The sequence below is a fragment of the Nelumbo nucifera genome, chromosome 8 (assembly GCF_055504915.1).
Source record: "Nelumbo nucifera cultivar China Antique chromosome 8, China Antique-T2T, whole genome shotgun sequence".
NCBI lineage: Eukaryota > Viridiplantae > Streptophyta > Magnoliopsida > Proteales > Nelumbonaceae > Nelumbo > Nelumbo nucifera.
Genome location: NC_142656.1, coordinates 15,321,711 through 15,342,990, shown reverse-complemented (window position 1 = coordinate 15,342,990; position 21,280 = coordinate 15,321,711). Strand labels below are relative to the sequence as shown.

General features: G+C 44.3%; 1 protein-coding gene across 1 annotated transcript in view; it reads right to left on the bottom strand.

Annotated features, from left to right (window-relative positions):
- The window catches only part of LOC104592469 (uncharacterized), a 77,682-nt gene that overhangs the window by 2,022 nt on the left and 54,380 nt on the right, over positions 1-21,280 (bottom strand). The window contains exons 16-17 of the mRNA XM_010251853.3: positions 11,413-11,557; positions 11,210-11,302 (exon numbers count right to left, since the gene is read on the bottom strand). Coding sequence (XP_010250155.1) covers positions 11,210-11,302; positions 11,413-11,557 — 238 coding nt within the window. The remainder of the gene's footprint in view (positions 1-11,209; positions 11,303-11,412; positions 11,558-21,280) is intronic.

The window sequence follows — 21,280 nt, the reverse complement described above, 5'->3', positions numbered from 1 at the left end:
AAAATATTTATATTCTCAATGGCCACAATTGTTAAAGAACTATAAAAAGTGACATACAGGCAATGCTGCATGGACACAAACACAGGAATCAGAATCTAACACATGTCCAGGAGTAATGCTGTAGGATACATGGGCATGACTCACATAAATAATGTTTTATTAGATAATTAAGTATCGTGATTTTTAATATTATTCACATAATTCATAGAACTATTTCATTGATAAAATGGAGACAATTTGCATGATTCTTATCTGGTTCGAAGAAGCCTTGGGTTTAAGAATTAATATTGACATAAGGAGGGTCTGGTAGTCATGTTTTTACCAAAAAAACTCAAATGGTTAAAAGGGAAAAAAAAAGAACAGAAAAAGGAAAGATCTTCAAAAGACAGGAAGAGTGCTTAAAAATTATTACAGATCTGGACTTAAAAGGAGGAAGGAGAAGATTTGAAGGAAGGTCTCAAAAGGAAGAGGGTGCTGGCAAAGAAAGAATATGACTCTCTAGTGTTTCAAGAAGAGGTGAAATGGCAGTAAAAGTCAAGAGTCACTTGGTTAAAGCTTGGGGATAACAACAACTTTTTTTCATAAAATAGCTAATGCCAAAAGAAGGGTTAATTCCATTAAAAAGTTGCAGGTTGATGAGAGGCTGGTAGAAGATTAAAGAGAGATTGAAAGAGCCATTGTGAGCTTCTACAAGCAACTGTATAAGGACCCCTGTCAGTTCAGACCCAAGTTAGATGGTCTTAATTTTGCAATGCTAACAGAACAGCAGGCAGTTGAGCTAGAAAAGCCCTTTTCATAGGAGTAGGTCAATAATGCTATTGATGAATTGGAAGGGGAGAAGGCACCTGTTCCAAATGGTTTTACAATTTTATTCTACAAGAAATTCTGGGGTTTAATCAAGTCAGACTTGCTCAAGGTCCTGGAAGAATTTCACAGTTAAGCAGCTTTGGAGAGAAGTCTAAATGCTTCCTTCATCTCATTAATTCCCAAAAAAGGTGGGGCAGCAAATTGAAGGATTTTTGCCCCATCAGCCTAATTGGCAGTGTCTAAGATCTGGGCCAAGATTTTAGCATCAAGACTACATGTAGTGATGGACACTCTTATCTCTGATTACCAAGGAGCTTTTGTCCACAATAAACATATCCATGATAGAGTCCTAATTGCAAACAAAATCATTGATTCAAGAAAGAGAAGTGGGGAGAGATGTTATGGGCCCGAGCGTAGGATCGCGTCACGGGTCGCTCCACCGCAGGAACCTCAGATCTTTCCTTGCCCTTAGCCTTGCGTACAGGCCCTATTTTGACTATCTCAGGGGTGATTTGTCCAAGAGATCACCGAACTCTCCTTTACTCTCTTTCTTGACTGAATATTCGATATCCTCATTCAATAATAGCGTCTCCTTAAATAGGAGATTACAAGAGGAGGGTTCCTTGTTGGATTCGGCTAGGTTAGTCCTAAACGGACTTAAACTCCTACTTCTAATTAGACTACTTACTTTTAATGGTACTACAATTCCTTCTAAGGATAGGGGATAAGATAAGAGAGAATGGGATAAGGGATAAGGGATAAGGGATAAGGCGCGTTCTCTTGTCGTGTCCGGCTAAGGGTGGGCCCACCCTATGAGCTGTCGTGTGGGCCCCGCTCTGCTGCTGCTGCTGGTGTGCCTGTGCGCGGCGCGTGGCGCCGCTGCCGCGCGGTGCGTGCGCGTGGTGCTGCGCGCGGCTCATGGTGCTGCTGCCGTGCGGTGCCTGTCGTGTGCGCGCTGCTGCCTCAACTGCTGCCGTGTGGTGCGGGTGCTCATAACATCACTCCCCTCCTGGACTACGAGCTTGTCCTCAAGCTCGAGGTCTGGATAAGCGTCGTGGAGGTCGGTCCAGGGAATCCAAGTCGCCTCTGCTGGGGGTAGTCCCTCCCATTCGACTAAAACCTCGAAGGTGCCTTGATGGATGCGAGACCGGATGAGGGCACGGGGCTGGAGGATAGGTCTGCCCTCCTGCAAAGGGGGTAGGGGAGGCACATGGTCGGGAGGAGTGCCAACATAAAGCTTTAAGAGGGATACATGGAAGATGTCGTGGATCCTGCTGTGCTCCGGGAGCTCGAGTTGATAAGCTACCTTTCCTATCTTCCTTAGAATCTTGAAGGGCCCGTAGAATTTGGGGGCCAGCTTAGGGGGCCCCCGACGCCTGAGGGACAGCTGCCTGTATGGTCGGAGTTTCAGCCAAACGTACTGCCCTGGTTTGAAGGTGACTTCACGGTGCTGCTGATCGTAGGCGTGTTTCATACGTGCCTGTGCCTGCTGTAAGCGCAAGGAGACTTCGGCCAGGAGGGCATCACGAGTTTGGAGGCTGCGGTCCACTTCTTCCAGCCGCGTTGAGCCCGGCTCGTAGGACAGAAGGCGTGGAGGATCTCGACCGTACACAACTCTGAAGGGAGTCATTCCAAGGGAGGAGTGATAGGATGTATTGTAGCAGTATTCAGCCCATGGGAGGTACTCCACCCAGCGGCGCGGCTAGTCACCCACAAAGCAGCGAAGGTACATCTCAATTGTCCGGTTCACCACCTCTGTTTGGCCGTCTGACTGTGGATGGTAGGCTGAAGAGAAGGCGGGGGCTGTGCCTTGTAATCTAAAGAGCTCCTTCCAGAATGTGCTTGTGAAGATCGGGTCCCGGTCGCTGACGATGGATTCAGGGAGTCCATGTAGGCGAAAAATGTGGGTGAAGAAGGTATGGGCGACCGAGACTGCGGTATAAGGATGGGATAAAGGGAGGAAGTGAGCATATTTGGAGAACCGGTCCACTACCACGAACAGGACTGACTTCCCCCCGACTTTGGGCAGCCCTTCGATGAAATCCATGGCAATATCGGCCCAGATCTGTGTTGGGAGGGAGAGGGGTTGGAGCAGGCCTGCGGGGTGCAGATTTTCCCATTTTTGCTGTTGGCACACTGCACAGTTCTGGATAAAGTCCCGTACCGAGGCCCTCATAGCTTGCTAGTGAAAGTCAGCATGAATGCGATGCAGCGTTTTTTGAATGCCCTCATGTGTCGAGTGGTGTATGCTGGCGATGATGGAGGGAATGAGGGGGCAATCGGCGGGTAGGTAGATCTTCTTTTTGTAAAATACCAGCCCATCGTGGAGAGACCAGTTCGGGTTAGCAGACCCCGACTGTATTTGTTGGACTAGGTTGTTCCATTTTGATGACTGTGGCAGTGTGTTCCGAATGTCTTCTAGCAGGGTGGCTCGTGGTTGGGAGATCGCATGGAGGAGCATACTATCTTCTTCTCGTCGGGACAGGGCATCTGCTGCACGGTTCAGGGCTCCTGCCTTATAGTCCACTCGGAAGTCGAACCCCAGAAGCTTGCTGACCCAATGTTGTTGTGGGGAGGTGGTCAGTCGTTGTTCCAGCAAGTATTTGAGGCTATAGTGGTCTGTTTTGACGACGAAGGGTCTGCCCCACAAGTACGGCCTCCAGTGTTGTACTGCCTTGGCTAGGCCAATGAGCTCGCGTTCATAGGCAGGTAATTTGAGATGGCGGTCAGCTAGCTTGCGGCTGAAGAAGGCTATCGGGTGCCCTTGCTGTTGAAGGATGGCTCCTATGCCTGTGCCAGAAGCATCACACTCGACTGTGAACTCAAGATCAAAGTTTGGTAGCTGGAGGACTGGTGTGGAAGAGAGGGCTTCCCTTAGGCCTACAAAGGCTGCATCGGCTGTGTTGTCCCAGTGGAAGGCATTTTTCTTGAGCAGGTTGGTAAGCGAGGCTGCTAACAGGCCGCAATTCTGTACGAACTTTTGGTAGTACCCTGTTAGCCCTAGGAACCCACGGAGGGCCTTGGCGGACTGTGGTCGGGGCCAGTCCTTAATGGCCTGAATCTTGGAGCTATCCACAGTTACACCTTGCCCGCTGATTACATGTCCAAGGTAAAGGACTTGGTGTTCCCCAAAGGAACACTTGGATCTTTTAAGGAAGAGTCGATGCTGCTTTAGGAGCTCGAGCACGACCCGTAGGTGTTGAATGTGTTCCACCCACGTCTTGCTATAGACCAAGATGTTGTCGAAGAAGACCAGTACATATTTACGGAGGTGGGAGTGGAAGACTTCATTCATCAGGGCCTGGAATGTGGAAGGGGCGTTGCAGAGGCCGAATGGCATAACTAGGAACTCGAAATGGCCATGATGCATCCTGAAGGCTGTCTTTTCTACATCTGCGGAAGACATCCTGACCTGGAAATAGCCTGACCTGAGGTCTAATTTTGAGAAGAATTGTGCGTCGTGGAGTTCGTCCAATAATTCGTCTACGATGGGGATCGGAAACTTGTCCTTGACAGTTTGGCTGTTGAGTTCCCTATAGTCTACACAAAATCTCCAAGTCCCATCCTGTTTGGGCACCAACAGAACTGGGGAGGAAAAAGGGGAGTGGCTGGGCCGAATGATCCCTTGCTGTAGCATATCTGTGCATTGCTTCTCTAACTCATCTTTCTGTCGGTGGGGGTAGCGATAGGGCCGAACAATGACCGGGTCTGACCCTACAATTAGAGGGATCTGGTGGTCGCAGGCTCTAGGAGGTGGGAGGCCCTTGGGTTCTTGGAAGACGACCGAGTAATCAGTGAGAAGTCTCTCCACATCCATTGTGCGCGAATTCTCCCCCTGGAGTGCATGCAGTTGTGTCTTGGTCCTTGTCCGGGTTCCCTGCCAAGTAACCGGTTTGCCATCTAATTGGAAGGTCATGATCAGGGCGGCGAAGTCCCACAGGATTGGGCCTAGCGTGATCAGCCATTTGACGCCTAGGACGATGTCAAATTCGTCCAAGGACAGTACAAATAAATCTGCTTGGAAGGATTCTTTTTCAACCTGAATTCTGGTGTTCTTGCAGATACCGGGGCTGTGGACTCTTTCCCCGTTCGCCACAACTACCTGTAGTTGTGGCCTGACTTCCATGGGCAACTCTAACTTGCGGGCCGCCTGATTGCTGATGAAATTGTGGGTGCTTCTGGAGTCTACCAGAATGTGCACGGGTTTCCCCGTCACTAGTGCCCTTAGTTGCATCGTCTGGGAGGTTCTGATCCCTGTGATTGCGTGAAGTGAGATCTCGGGTTCAGTTGGTGACGGCTCTTCCTCATCCTCTTCAGTCTCGTCTACTAGAAGGCAGAATAGTTTCTTGCATCTATGCCCTGCGGAGTATAGATCATCGCAATTGAAGCACTGCCCCTTCGCGCGCCGTTATGCCATCTCGGCTCGGGACAGACGCCAGATGGGGGGTGACACCCTGCTGCTCCCTGTCTGTGATACTGTTCTGGAGGGGTTACCGGTGTGGGTCCTTTGCTTCCTGTTGGGCGCAGGGGTAGACACTCCCGCTGGCCTTGACGGCGCCCAAGTCGTGGCTGGCCATCTAATGCTAAAGGGTCCCTGAGTAAGCTGCATCTTCCGTTCAAAGGCGCGGGCGAGGTTCATTGCCGTAACCAGATTTCGGGGGTGCTGCATCTCTACGTCTACCCTTAAGGGTTCTATCAGCCCTGCTGTGAACATGTCCACTTGCTGATCCGGTCTAACCGTGGCCGCTCTGGCAAGCAAGGTTTGGAACTGGCGTTGATATTCAGCCACGGTTCCCATTTGCTTGAGATTGATTAGCTCACCTAGCGGGTTGCTCGTCATCGGGGGTCCAAACTGAGGAGGCAATAGGACCTGAACTACTCCCAGCTGAGCCCGGGTTCTTCTTGCTCCACGCGGTAGAACCAGAGTTGTGCCTCTTCCGTAAGGTAGAAGGCTGCTAGGCTGACCTTGTCTCTATCATCCGTGCATTGGTTGCGGAAGAACTGCTCGTAGCGGTACAACCAACCTAATGGGTCTCCGGTGCCGTCGTAAGATGGAAATTCAAGCCGGATGTACTTGGGGACAACTGCAGTCATCGGTGCTGTGGCTTGATGTTCGTTGGCTGATTCTGTCCCGTCCGTGCGGCGACTGCCGGTAGAGGCTAGTCCCTCCGAGTTTTTCTCTTTGTTGGAGAGGAACGCTTCTAACAGGCGACGCAGCTCCCGGACGTCATCTTTGACCTCTCGGACCTCCATACTGGTTTCTGCGAGCCTATGCTCCAGTTCATGGACTCTGAAAGACAGCGGCTCCTGTTCCCCCATGACGGTTGGCTCTGATACCAAGATGTTATGGGCCCGAGCGTAGGATCGCGTCACGGGTCGCTCCACCGCAGGAACCTCAGATCTTTCCTTGCCCTTGGCCTTGTGTACAGGCCCTATTTTGACTGTCTCAGGGGTGATTTGTCCAAGAGATCACCGAACTCTCCTTTACTCTCTTTCTTGACTGAATATTCGATATCCTCATTCAATAATAGCGTCTCCTTAAATAGGAGATTACAAGAGGAGGGTTCCTTGTTGGATTCAGCTAGGTTAGTCCTAAACGGACTTAAACTCCCACTTCTAATTAGACTACTTACTTTTAATGGTACTACAATTCCTTCTAAGGATAGGGGATAAGATAAGAGAGAATGGGATAAGGGATAAGGGATAAGGCGCGTTCTCTTGTCATGTCTGGCTAAGGGTGGGCCCACCCTATGAGCTGTTGTGTGGGCCCTGCTCTGCTGCTGCTGCTGGTGTGCGTGCGCGCGGCTCATGGTGCCGCCGCCGCGCGGTGCTGCGCGTGGTGCCGCTGCCGCGCGGTGCGTGCGCGCGGTGCTGCGCGCGGCTCATGGTGCTGCTGCCGTACGGTGCCTGTCGTGTGCGCGCTGCTGCCTCAATTGCTGCCGTGTGGTGCGGGTGCTCATAACAAGAGAGGTCTAATTTGTAAAATTGATCTGGAAAAGGCATGTGAATTGAGCCTTTCTAGACTATATGTTGGCAAGGATGCACTTTGGATCCAAATGGAGGAATTGGATGAAGGTATGCATTACAACACCCAGCGTTTCAATATTGATTTATGACTCTAAATGACAAATCAAACTTTCAAGAGGACTAAGGCAGGGTGACCCTTTGTCTCCATCACTCTTCCTCATTGTAATGGAAGGTTTGAGAAGGATGGTGGAAAAAGCCTCGGATTGAGAATATTTAGAGGGTTTTGAGATTAGCAACAATGGAATGAAGGTGCCTGTCTTGCAGTTCACAGATGATACACTCTATTTTTGTGATTCCAAGGTGGAACAGGTAAGTAACTTAAAACACTTTTCTGGTTTGAAGTGGTATCAAGCCTGAAGGTTAATCTTTCTAAAAGTGAAAAGATGGCAGTAGGGGAAGTGCCAAATGTGCAAGACTTGGCTGATGTACTAGGCTGTAAGGTGGGAAGAATCCCTTCCAAATATTTGGATCTTCCTCTTGGTGCAAAGTGCATTTCCAAATCTTTGTGGGATCCTGTCCTTGAAAGATTAGATTCAAATCTGGCTTCCTGGAAGGCTCATTACCTATCCAAACGAGGTAAGGTGAATTTAATCAAAAGTGTATTGGATAGCCTTCCATCCTACTTCTTATCCATCTTCTCAATTCCTTCTGGTGTGGCTGATAAAATAGAGGAGAAAATGAGGAACTTCCTCTGGGCTGGATGGAAGGACTCAAACAAGCATGACCTGGTTAACTGGGAGCAGGAATGTAAACCTTTAAGCCGGGGAGGACTTGGAATCAGGAAGGTTAAGTTGTTCAATATTGCTTTGTTGGGAAGATGGTTCTGGATGTTTTTGGCCAAGACAAACAGCTTGTGGAGAAAGGTTATTGAGAAGTATAGCTCAAGAAGCAATGGGTGGGGCATGATGGATTCCAATCTTTTCTATGGGTGTACAGTGTGGAAAGGCATTTGTAGAGCTTTTGGTAAGTTCACTGAAGGTTTAAAGCTCAAAGTGATGGATAGGAGGAGGCTATGTTTTTTTGGTTGGACCCTTGGCATGGGGTAGTGCTCTAAAAGATGTTTTCCCGACTCTTTTTACTATGGTTGTGGACAGGTCAGCCTCAATGGCAAATTCTTTTGTGGTGGAGAACAATAGGATTATATGGTTACCTTCCTTCAGGAGAGGGTTCAATGATTGGGAACTGGATTTGGTAACCCATCCTTCAAAATCAACAGTTGAACTTGCAAGTTCGAGATACAAGATGTTGGAAGTGGATAAATTCTGGAGAGTTCTCTGTAAGTCCTATTTGTGTCTTGTTGGAGAGTCAAGAGATCCATTCCCTAGAAAATCCATTTGGGGGATAGAAGCTCCCTCCAAAGTTAAATTCTTCCTTTGGAAGGCTATTTTGGATAAATGTTTGACAAAGATCATGCTGGTGAAGAAGGGCTTCAATGTCCCTGACCTGCTTTGTGTTTTCTGTAACCATGAGGTGGAGACGTCCAGTCATTTATTTCTGCACTATAGTTTCAGTGCTTCAATCTGAAACAATTTTCTCGATGCTATAAACTTGCATTGGTGCACCCCTTGGTTGGTGCAAGACCTGTTAAAAGGCTGGCAGGTCCAGGGTATGTCTAGAAAGGGAAGGTCTTTGGTCCTCTATTCTGGCTGAAATTTTGTGTGCCATCTGGCTGGAAAGAAATTGCAGAATTTTTGAGCAGAAGATGGCTTCAGAATCAATGATGATTAATGGAGCAGTAGGGTTCTTGAAGAGTTGGATGTCTGTCCATAATGTATTTAGATTTTTTTTTTTTTTTGAGAAAAGGAAAAGTATAGTTCTATTAAAGAAAAAAAAGTGCTTTGTACAATGAGAAGCTGTACAAAAAGCTGCCATGCAGGACTCAAAAAAAAGGCCATCCTCAAAAAGGTACTACCAGAAGTATCCTCTTTAAAATCAGTATGTATAGACAACCAACTCTTAATAACCCCTATAGCTGTATTGATGATGTCAGCTTCAGAGGAAGCTTTGTGTTCAAAAGTCCTGTTGTTCCTTTCTAGACCCACAGCCCACAGAATTGCCAAAGGAATGGAGGATCAGCAAACTTTCCCTTTATTGGTCAACCCAGATATGTGCCGTTCCTCAAATAGAGCTTTCACTGAGACAGGCATGCACCAACTTGGTTCAGGGCCTTCAAGAAGAGTAACTCCAAATTTCTAAAACAAACTTGCAATGTAAGAACAGATGTCTAACAGACTACAGCTCCACATTTCAAAGAAAGCACCTCAGGTCATTGCAGATAAAACCTCTCTTCATCAACATTTATTTGGAAAGACATTTCTCTAAAGCTGATACCCATACAAAATACTTGACTTTTGAGGGTGCTGCTGTCCCCCAAATGGCCTGGATAGGAAAGGAGAATTCATTTTCTCCCACTAGAAAGCTGTAAAAGGATTGACTGAGATCTCTCCTGACTTGTTCCACTTCTACACTCTTGTGTCCTGAGTTTGTAAATTTAAAGCCTGGTTTTGGAGTAGAGTGAGGATATTTTCTACCATCTGAATCTCCAAATCATTAAAGACCCTTCTAGAGGATGGAGTCCAGCAAATGCTATTGTCAATCAACACAAAAGAGTCAGCTGCCAACGCCTCCTTGTCTGTTGCCACATTGTACAGTGCAGGAAATAGCTCTTTAAGAGTGCTCTCACCAGTCCAGGGATCTAACCAGAACCTGAGCCTTCTACCATCTCCAATTTTATATCTAATACACCTTCTGAAAAGTGTGGAAGCTTTAAAAATTCCTTCAAATTCCTTTCCACATGCTGCACCCAAAAGCCGGAGGGTAATCCAGCATCCCACCCATTACTGTCTAGTCCATATTTCTTGGCTATTACCTTCCTCCAAAGTTTATCTGACTCAGCAGCAAACCTCCAAAGCAAACTACCAGTAAGGCTAGGCTGAAGGACTTTAAATGTCTTATCCCCAAACCACCTTGGGATTGGGGATACCTTTTCTTCTTCCTTTTTTAGGATGGACTTTCTTGGGGGTCCCTAATTGGATGTTATGTACAATTTCTCATTGTACAAAGGGCCATGCTTTTGATATCAATACAACTTACTATACTTTACCTTTCTTAAAAAAAAAAAATTGATATCGACAGAAGTGATCTGATTACAGTGGGAGAAGGAAGAGATCTACAGTTTCTGGCAGATTATTTTGGGTGCAAAACCAGTAAGCTGCCCACAAAGTAATTGGGAATGCCTCTAGGAGAAAGGTGTATTTCAAAGAAGATTTGGGAGCTGGTGATGGAGAGGATAGAGAGAAAGCTGGCTTTGTGGAAAACAAGAGACCTCTCAAAAGGAGGGAAATTTGAACCGAAGTGTGCTATCATCGGTGCCAACATACCTACTTTCTTTATTACCAGTTCTAGATGGGGTAGCAAGAACAATTGAGAAGATGAGAGACTTCTTATGGAAGGGATGGAAGGATGAATCCAAATTTCACTTAGTTAAGTGTGAAGAGAAGATGGAGGGTAGTTATGTAATTTTACCTTTTCTTTCTTGTAATCTAGTAGGCATGTACATTGGTGTACAGCTCTTTTCTTTTATTTATTTTGTAAGGACAATCTTGTCCTTAGACAGTTTGGGAAAATACAAATATTAGCATCCCCTATTAGACAGTATAAATGGTTGGACTTTTGTTACATAGAGGCATTTAAAGTGAGCACTCATAATTTTGGAGAGTCAATGCGTGGGCAATTTGGTAAATCTGCCTGGTTCACATTGTAGCCACGTCTGACATGCATTTTGTAGAATCAGACATGAGATGAGTTAACTCATAGAATGAGTCATAAACTCACAAATCCCCTCCAAAGGTGGGGTCTCCATGCAACACTGCATACAGGATGAAGTGGATTGCTGGATTGAGTAGGTGTGCAACCCAAAGGGTCCACTACTTGGTAGATGGCTTGGATTAGACATGTCATCCCTTTACATAGAAGAAATGTGGCAAGTTGAGTAGAGAAACTCCCTACTTGAGCCAAGTTACCATAATAAACAATTTTTATTCTTCGCATGATCAAGGAAAGCACAAACTTATCTGACAACATTGTGCTACTTAAGACACTTTCATTGTTTGACATTTTAATAGTCTTTTTTTTTTCATAAATAATTTTAATAGTCTCAGTTCAGTACTTAGATGTATACAAGCACAAACAAACTCATTTCTAGATTAGTGTATAAATAAAATTCGTAATGACTTCTGAATAAAACATGAAGCAGAACCCATTGAAATAAAAATATTGCAAATTTATAGCAGTTATGGTATATAATTGACCACAAACAACAAAAATAAACACTGTAAATGAAGTTTAGATGAAAATTTGCTTAAAGGGAACTCACCTGAGAACAAGCCTCCTGGTACCTTCCAACGGCACAGAGCAAGTGTGTGCCAGATAGCGACTTGTCAGTCCTCACCATATTGGCTGCAACAACCTAGATGATACTACAGTTTAAGCATCTCTGAAATACATGTAGATAGGTAGAGAGACTAAATCACATTTCAGATGTTAACACTGAAACATCAATAAGCTATCCATATTCACCTTAACAGCAAGTTCATGCAGAGACCTTGACACAGCAGAGGAAAGAGCAACCGCACGTAGAGCATTGACATAGAAATAAGAGCTTTCAGGAGGAGTGGAAAGAAGTAAGCTAACAGCAGCTTCTAAGTTTCCAACAGAAACAAGCCTGATCATCACGTAACACTAGGTCATTAAAATTGATTAATCAACTTGCAAGTGCTTTGAAGTGATTAAAAATTTAAAATCCATAGTAAAGCAACAGATTGGAGTGGCAAAAACTCAAAAGATTACTAGGGTACAACATTTTTCTTTTATCAGCAAAAAGAAATTTTATTGAGGAAAATATAAAGAAACATCAAGCTGGGAAAATTCTCCACCCTATATCAAACAAAATATTACAATTTTGCCCAAAACACTTGATGTCTAAAAGTCCTTTGTTTAGCTAGAGTATCCACCATCCCATTAGTAGTTCTCCTCACCCATTTAAAGGTGACAGTTAGCTCCCTTATTATACTTTCAATCTCCCGAAAGGTGCCTCTATGGATCCAAGGGATTTGGATATTACATTTTGTCAAGGAAAAGACCACTTCCTCCAACTAATGGAATCCAGGCTTCTTTGCAAACTTTACACCTCGGAATAAGGCCAACAATTTTTCTGCCAATGAATCACCATGCTCAGCGGGTCCTGAAAATAAAGTTAGTACCTTGCCCTCGGAATCACAGAAAACCCCTCCTAGTCCTAACCTAGCCACACCTTGGTTGCCTATAAAGCTTCCATCAACGTTAAGCTTTATAAAGTTGGCCACCAGAGGTCTCCAATCCATGATTGTTCTTTCCTTTACTTGATCCGAAAGTGTCATTTCCTTCCAATTTCTCAAAATGTCATTCAATGAGAAGACTTGAAAGTCTTCCAAAGTCTTCACCCAATGTGCAACTTTTATTTTTATTTTTTCCAGGACTTCCATTTCGGATTGGCTCTTCTCATTGAAAATCCTTCCATTCCTTTCTTCCCATATGATCCAAATCAAAGCTGCCCTTACTGCTCTCCACAAAATCCTTCCTCTTTTCTTTGGCTATTTCAAGAAGTTGGGATCAAAGAGACCCACCACATCCAAAGGGGAAAACCACTTGCCCCCAAGGAGAGAACAAAGATGCTCCCATATACAAAGCACAAAAGGGCAGGAAAAACAGACATGGGAAATGGATTCACCACTTCCTTTGCAAAGGATGCACATATGAGGGGAAAGGCATTTGTTTGGCCTCCTTTTCTGCAATACATCATAGGTGTTTATCCTCCCAAGGAAAGTCTCCCAACAAAGGGCCTGAATTTTAGGAGGGATTGGCCTACTCAAAATTTCTTTCACCAATTTTTTTTTTTTTTTTGATAAATGAGGTTGTATTAAAATATTAAAGAAAGAAGAACAAGTTAACAAGCCATCCAAAGATATTGACCAAACCCTAGTGTCCTCTATGCTTTGGTCAAAAAAAAAACTGAATCAAGCTTGGCCAAGAGAAGGATGAGAGATTCACACTCCATCTCCTGAAGACCCCTTCTAAACCCAAAATCCCAATTTAAACCCAAAGAGGAGAAAACCACAAATTTAGCAATGGGTTCATCCTTGTGCTTGGAGAGTGCATAGAGTAAAGGAAATTGGACCTTAAGTGGATTTTCACCTACTCAAAGGTCCTCCTAAAATAAGACTCCTTAGCGCATTTCCCACATCAAACCAAATATGGTTAATAAAAAAGGATATATCTCGTGTATTGCTTTCCAAGGAGAGGTAGAAGTTGCATTGGGAGCTACCTTTGCATCCCATCCATTCTCAGATCATCCATGTATGCTTGCAATTACCATGTGTCAAAGCCTCTCTCTTTCTAAAGGAAACCTCCACAGTCAATTTCCTAGGAAAGCTATGTTCTTCTAGACTATGTTGGCTAACCCAGGCCTGCCCTTCTCTTTAGACCTACAAATCTGTTCCCATTTAACTAAGTGGTCTTTCTTCTAACCCCTGGTTCCCAAAGGAAGTCTCTCATAAGCTTACTAGGGGACAACATTTCACAGACACAATAACATCCACCTTTCTTTTTCTTTCATTTGACAAGTAAAAGCTCAAGGGATCAAAGAGCAAACCCATGTAGAAAATCACTATTCATTAACAAATAAAAAGCAACTACAAAGTAAAAAGGATGGCATAGCGACTCCTAAACAATTAATTATGGCTGTTTAAACTAAACAAAACCACTCATCCAACAAAGCATTCAGATAGGTGGGATGGCAACCATTTCAAAAGGACTTGGTTTACAACACTGCATTTTAATATTTCCTCTTTACATGAAATTATTGTCCATTGTAAATTTAGAAACTTGAAACTTTTTCTGCCAATATATGCCAGACTCCTCCAGTATCATGGGAGTGCATATCATGATCAAATTGTGAAAATTACCACCTTTTTTGTGACTGATAACAAGAGGTTCTTGTATGAGATGAAAAAGAAAATACAGAGGATCGACACAGCCTTTTTTTTTAGAAAATTTAACCAGAATTCATTAAGATAAAGAGAGGGAACATGGGAAGATATACAAAGCAGGGGAAGAACCCCTACAAGTTACAAAAGAGGAAGCTTGTCACTATACAAATGCTCCAAATACACACCAAATTTAGCTAGGCCATCTGCAGTATGATTGTGTTCCCTAGGAATCCAAACTAAATTAACATTTAAACAGTCCAAAGAATCCCAAGCCTCTGTCAGATAATGATTCAGTCTCCAAGGACCCCCCCCCCCTCTTTGTCTCCTAACCATTTTATCGTATTTGCTGAATCACCTGCAATGATCAAATTCTGAATTCCCAAATTTTTTATTATCCTGATTCCGGTGAGAGCAGCCATCACTTCAGCCTTTGTGGAGTCAGCCAAGCCAATTGGACCACTAAAAGTCCAGCATATATTGCCCCTTTCGTCCCGTACTGTACCTCCAATACCAGCTAATCCAGGGTTACCTAAGGCACTACCATCGAAGTTAAGGGTCATCACTCCTTCACTGATGGGGACAAGGTGCCTCAAGGATGCTTGCTAGGGATGAGGGAGAAACAGAAAGGGGTAAACATCTCTATTAACATCATTGACTGAAAGTCCTTTGAACAGATCTGAATTCACCGTCCAGAGGTTGCAAAGGTAAGTAATATCTGAGATTAATTCCTCCAGGGTTCTGCTTTTATTGTCAAAGATGCGATTGTTTCTTTCATCCCAGACACCTCACAACACTGCATGTAGCACTGATTGCCAAAAGACTTTACCCCTTTTACTTAACCATGTTCCTTGCCATTGATGCAATGTGTCCATAATGTGTTTTGGAAAAGCCCAGCTATAACCTGCCATTTTCAAGAAGTGGGACCATATCTTTTGGGTGAACCTACAGTGAAGAAGGATGTGATCTGCAGATTCACCTTCGCTGAAGCATAGAATACAAACATGAGGAGATATGGAATGTCTTCCCAAAAGCTTTTTCTGTAGGAGATCACAAGTATTTACTTTCTGGAGACAAGCTTCCCAAACAAAGAAGAAAATTCTTGAAGGGATGTGGCTACACCATATTTTCTTATAAGGAAAGAAGGAATGCTGATCATCAGCGGTCAAAGCCTTGAACATAGACTTAGAAGATGTAGAGAACACTGATGTAGGCCCCACAGCTGTGGTTCCACTCTGTCCGTAGGGTAGAATGTATCTAGTCATAGCTGATGGTCAATCTATTATTCTGTTATTCTAGTTGTTATTTACTTTTCAGTTTTATATTGTTATGTGTTATGATGTAAACACCAAGGGCAGATGTGTCCTTTCATGTAACTAGCATAACATATAAATATTAAATTGAAGTGGCGGCGGCAGAATATTGAGATTCTGTTCTCCTCAAAGCCTGTGTTCTACTGCTCTCTCACCACTCTTTCTCCTCTTTCTTCTTCACTTTCTCTTCTCTTCGAACCTGAAGTTTCTTAGTGATCAAGACTGATAGCAGTCTTGAACACCTACATGGTATCAGAGCCAGGTTAGGGTTTCTCATGTGAGCCTAATACCAGCCGACTACATGAGAATCTCCTAGGACTGGAAGCTGAAAAGGAGGAGTTCGCAGACTGATTCTTGGAGATCGCCAGAAGTGCTAGCAGCTATTGGAAGCTTGTTAGGGTTGCAGAGTGTTGGTGGTCAGGAAGGATCAGAGAAGACTAGGGTTTGGGTAACCCTAGAAGGCAGCGAACATTTTTTCCTTGTAAGTTATTTACTTTCTAAGAGAAGTTCTATCAGAGAAGATAGGTTGGACCTATCTGGAGGGGGAGGCCGAACCATTCTAGGGTTTTCTCTCTTTGATTCACTAGGGTTTTACAGCAAACCCTAGGCCGAACTGTCTCAACTTTGTTTCTCTCTACTCTAGGGTTTGAAAGTGATCTTGCAGCAAGCCCTAGTGTTAGACTGAACCTTGTGATTTACCTAGAGCTGCCCTCAAGTTTATTGTTAGCATTGATCAGATTCTATGGTTTCTTATTAACCCTACTGCAAGTCTATCTATACGGTACTGATTGGATTGTGCAACTGAATTGTTCACTTTAAGGACTGATTAAAACCCTAACTCTGCCAAGCATATCAGACCTACTTCTAAGCTGTTTTTCAGAGTCTTAAGGGGTTAGAGCTCTACGGACAGCTACTGTTGTGTTGGCTAGTTGGTTTCAGATCAGAATTATCCCAGTTTTGTGCACATACACTGTGAATACAGATCAGGCCTATACTGTTTTTGATTGTGATTGGTAGTCCAAGTGCTGTTTTGAGACTTGACAGAAATGGAGTTTAAAAATTAGGCAGAAGGCAGCCTTGAGAACATCAGTTATGGTAATGTTTCTGAGATGGGTGGTCAGATTACAACCGTAAAGTTTGATGGATCAAACTATTTGGAATGGGCCCAATCAGCCATGATGGCTATTGGGGGAAGAGGTAAATTAGGGTACCTCTTGGGAGATATGAAAGAACCTCCCAAGGGAGACTCGACATATACCAAGTGGATCCAAGAAAACTACTTGGTTATGGCATGGCTGTGTAATTCTATGCAGCCTCATATTAGCCGGAATTACTTGTGGGCAAAGACAACTAAGGAGATATGGGATGTTATGAAAGAAACTTATTCCCAACCCCTTAATGTTGCCAGAGCATATGAATTGAAATGTGAAGTGAAAAATCTTAAACAAGAAGAGAGATCGGTTTCAGTATATTTCTCTACCTTGCAGTCCCTGTGGCGTGAGATTGATCACTTAGAGACTCTTGAGTGGGAGAGTCCCAAAGATGCACAGATATATAGAAAGCAGGTTGAGACAAACCGGGTATTTGAGTTTCTGGCAGGCCTAAATTCAGAGTATGATATTGTGCGGCAACAGATTTTGACTAGAGACAATGTGACTCTCTCAGGCATACTCATTCGTACACAGTGAAGAGACCAGAAGGAAAGTTATGACACAACCTCAGCCCCCCACACCAGCCTTTGTAGCGGTCACACCCAAATTAGGGGGTGATTCAGAGAAGGACAGGAGGAAGGAAGACAAGAAGGATGTGGTATGTGAACATTGTAAGAAGCCCAAACATACAAAAGAAACATGTTGGAAACTGCATCCTCACTTGGTTCCTACGAAGTTGAGAAGCAAGAAGGGCACTGCTCATGTAACCGTGAACACTGATTCAGCATCCTCATCTGGCACAAAAGGAACATCTTTAGAGACCTTAGCTGCAGTTTGGGCTGCCCTAATACAGTTAGAAAAGGAAGTTGGAAATTCAGCTCAGCCACCGCAGTCACCATCAGCCCCTGCCACCTCTGCCTTCGCACATTCAGGTACTCGAGCTTCATCCTACCATGCCTCAGCTCCAGGTACTACTGAACCTTGTTGGGTAATAGATTCAGGTGCATCCGATCACATGACTAGCTTGCCTTCACTGTTTACCACTTACCATTTGTCTTCTAGTAGGGATAAAGTATCTATTGTTGATGGCTCCCTAGTTCCTATTTCTGGGAAGGGTGACATCAAGTTATCAGATACTATTTCCCTGTCATCTATCTTGCATGTTCCTAAGCTTGATACTAACCTTCTTTCAGTCAGTAGTATTACCAAGCATATGAACTGCTCAGTAACCTTCTTCCCTGACCGATGTGTTTTTCAGGACTTGGAGACGAAGAATGTGATTGGGACTGGCCGTGAGACGAATGGGATCTATCTGCTCGGGGAGAGGTTCCGTCAGGAAGAGTCAGTAGAGAAGATGTCTTTTGTTTCTCAAAGTGTGAGTCCGGTTATGCTTTGGCATAACTGATTAGGTCATTTGTCTTTTCGGTCTTTAAAGAGTCTGTTTCCAGCTTTATTTTGAGTCTATTGAGTTGTCTCGGTTATAGTGTGAAAGTTGTGAGTTTGCTAAGCATTGTAGAAAGCCTTATTTATTGAGTAATAAAAGGAGTGATAATTCTTTTGATATTGTGCATACTGACGTTTGGGGGCCTTATCATATCCCTTCCATGGGTGGGTACAGATACTTCTTGTTATTTGTTGATGACCATACCCGTTTTTCTTGGGTTTATCTCATGCATTCACGAGATGAGGTACCTTCCCTGACCCAAAACTTTCACCAAATGATCCTAACCCAATTTGATGCCAAGATCAAAGTTCTCAGATCTGATAACGCAAAGGAATACTTTGCTAAATCATTGACATCTTATCTTCTTCATCATGGGGTTATCCACTAGAGCTCTTGCCCTCATACACCTCAGCAGAATGGAGTTGCCGAAAGGAAGAATAGGCACATTTTGGAAGTGGCTAGAAGTCTCATGTTTACTTCCAATGTTCCTATCCGCTTCTGGGGTGATGCTATCCTCACGGCGGTATATCTTATTAATCGGGTTCCTTCCAGGGTCCTTGATATGAGATCTCCTTTTTCCCTTCTACACCCACGTGAGGACTTGTTTTCTATTCCCCTTAAGACATTCGGTTATACCTGTTTTGTTCAGCTTCTCGGACCCCATCACTCCAAGTTCGAACCCAAAGCCTCCAAATGCATCTTCCTTGGTTATGCACAAACTCAAAAGGGTTATTGCTGCTATGATCCTGTCTCAGGGAGGAAGTTTGTCTCCATGGATGTCACTTTCTTTGAGGGGACACCCTATTATCCTCGGGTTTCCCCTCAGGGGGAGAGCAGTGAGAGTGGGGGTTTGAGTCCTTGTCTTCAGAGGGAGAGCAGTGAGAGTGGGGCAATTCCTTTACCTATTCCATTGGGTGATGAGAACTGCAATGGTGAGGGTGGTCAGAGGGATCAGGAGTTGAGGGAGAGCTGCAATGGTGAGGGTGGTCAGAGGAATCAGGAGTTGAGGGTCTATCACAGGCGGTGCAGGCAGGTTGATCCTAATCATCAGCAGTCCAAGCCAGCTCCAATCTCATCTGCAGCTCCAGGTCCAGGTACTACAGTCCCAGGGCCCACAGAGACTTCCTCTATTGTTGCCATTTCACCTCCTACAGATGACCTTGACCTTCTGATTGCAGTCCGTAAAGGGAAACGACATTGTATCACATCTACAGCCCACTGTATTTCCCATTTTTTATCCTATGATCGCCTATCTCCTACCTACAGGTCCTATCTTAGTTCCATTTCCAATGTCCCTATTCCAAGAACAGTGCAAGAAGCCCTATCCGTCCCGGAATGGAAAGATGCAATGCAAGTTGAGATGGATGCCCTGTTGAAAAACAACACCTGGGAGGTAGTTGATCTGCCCAAAGAAAAGAAACCAGTTGGATGCAGATGGGTATTTACGGTGAAGCATAATGCAGATGGATTCATTGAGAGGTATAAAGCTCGGTTAGTTGCAAGAGGGTTTACACAGACTTATGGCATAGATTATTTGGAGACCTTTGCCCCGGTAGCCAAGATGACTACTATTTGAGTCCTATTATCCCTTGCAGCAAGTCACACTTGGCCTTTATACCAAATGGACGTGAAAAATGCTTTTCTGAATGGAGATCTGCAGGAAGAAGTTTACATGCGTTTGCCTCCTGGATTCTATGATGCAGAAACAGGTAAGAAGGTCTGCCGGCTCAACAAGGCTTTGTATGGTTTGAAACAGTCACCTAGGGCTTGGTTCGATAGATTTAGACTAGCCCTTGTGAAGTTTGGCTATGTACAGGCCCAGTCAGATCATACACTATTCATCAAGAGAGTGGAGTCCTCCTTGACACTACTGGCAGTATATGTTGATGATATTGTGGTCACAGGGAATGATAGCCATGAGATTGAGTCCCTTAAACAACTCCTTCATCAAGAATTTGAGGTGAAAGACCTTGGTGTACTCCGGTATTTTTTGGGTATTGAGGTTGCTAGATCCAGACAGGGGATCTTTATCTCTCAGAGGAAATATGTCCTAGACCTGCTGGCAGAAACTGGAAAGTTAGGTGTCAAGCCTGCAGATACACCAATTGAACAGAACCACAGGATTAGTGCAGAGAGTGGGGAGCTTCTTGTAGACAAAGTTATGTTCCAACGATTGGTAGGAAAGTTCCTATATCTCTGCCTCACTCGGCTAGATATTACTTATGTTGTTAGTGTTGTCAGCCAATACATGCATTCTCCTAGAACCACACATCTTGCGGCAGAAAGAATCTTAGCCTACTTGAAGAGATGCCCGGGTAGGGGTATACTGTTCAAGAACAACAACCACATGAAGGTGGAGGTCTATACGGATGCAGATTGGGCTGGGAGTGTTGATGACAGAAGGTCTACCTCAGGATATTGTGCCCTTGTGGGAGGAAACCTTGTCTCCTGGAGAAGTAAGAAACAAAGTGTTGTCTCCCGGTCTAGTGCTGAAGCAGAATACAGGTCCATGGCCAATTGAGTGGCTGAAATCCTATAGCTAAGATCTCTACTTGAGGAGTTGGGTATTGAGTATGAGAAGCCCCTGATGCTGTATTGTGATAATCAAGCAGACATTAATATAGCACATAATCCAGTGCAGCATGACAGAACCAAACACATTGAAGTTGATCGCTATTTTGTACGAGAGAGGGTCTCATCTCAAGAAGTATGCCTCCCTTACATCACATCCAGTATGCAACTAGCAGACATCCTCACTAAAGCCGTATCAAGAAAGAAGCTAGAAGCGGATCTATCCAAGTTGGGAATGATGAACATTTAATCCCAACTTGAGGGGGAGTGTAGAGAACACTGATGTGGGCCCCACAGCTGTGGTCCCACTCTATCCGTAGGGTAGAATGTATCTAGTCATAGCTAATGGTCAATCTATTATTCTGTTATTCTAGTTGTTATTTACTTTTCAGTTTTATATTGTTATGTGTTATGATGTAAACACCAAGGGCAGATGTGTCCTTTCATGTAACTAGCATAACATATAAATATTAAATTGAAGTGGCGGCGGCAGAATATTGAGATTCTGTTCTTCTCCTCAAAGCCTGTGTTCTACTGCTCTCTCACCACTCTTTCTCTTCTTTCTTCTTCACTTTCTCTTCTCTTCGAACCTGAAGTTTCTTAGTGATCAAGACTGATAGCAGTCTTGAACACCTACAGAAGAGAATTCACCATTTGGGTGTAGGGTCCAGATTCGGGTGTCAGAATAAGAGGGGGAGATGTAGGCTTCTTTGAGGGTCTGAATCAGGGCTATTAAATCAGAAATCTCCGAGTCCCTTAGGGGTCTTCTGAGGTGGAGGTTTAAGGAGTTTTCGGCAGTTTGGTTTGGAAGGCAGGAAGAAATAGTGGCTTCTTGGTCGAGGGTAAGGTTAAAAAGCCTAGGGAAAGAAGCTTCCAGAGTGGATTCCCCCCACCAAAGATCTTTCCAGAATTTAATTTTAAAACCATTTCCCACTTTATACCTTA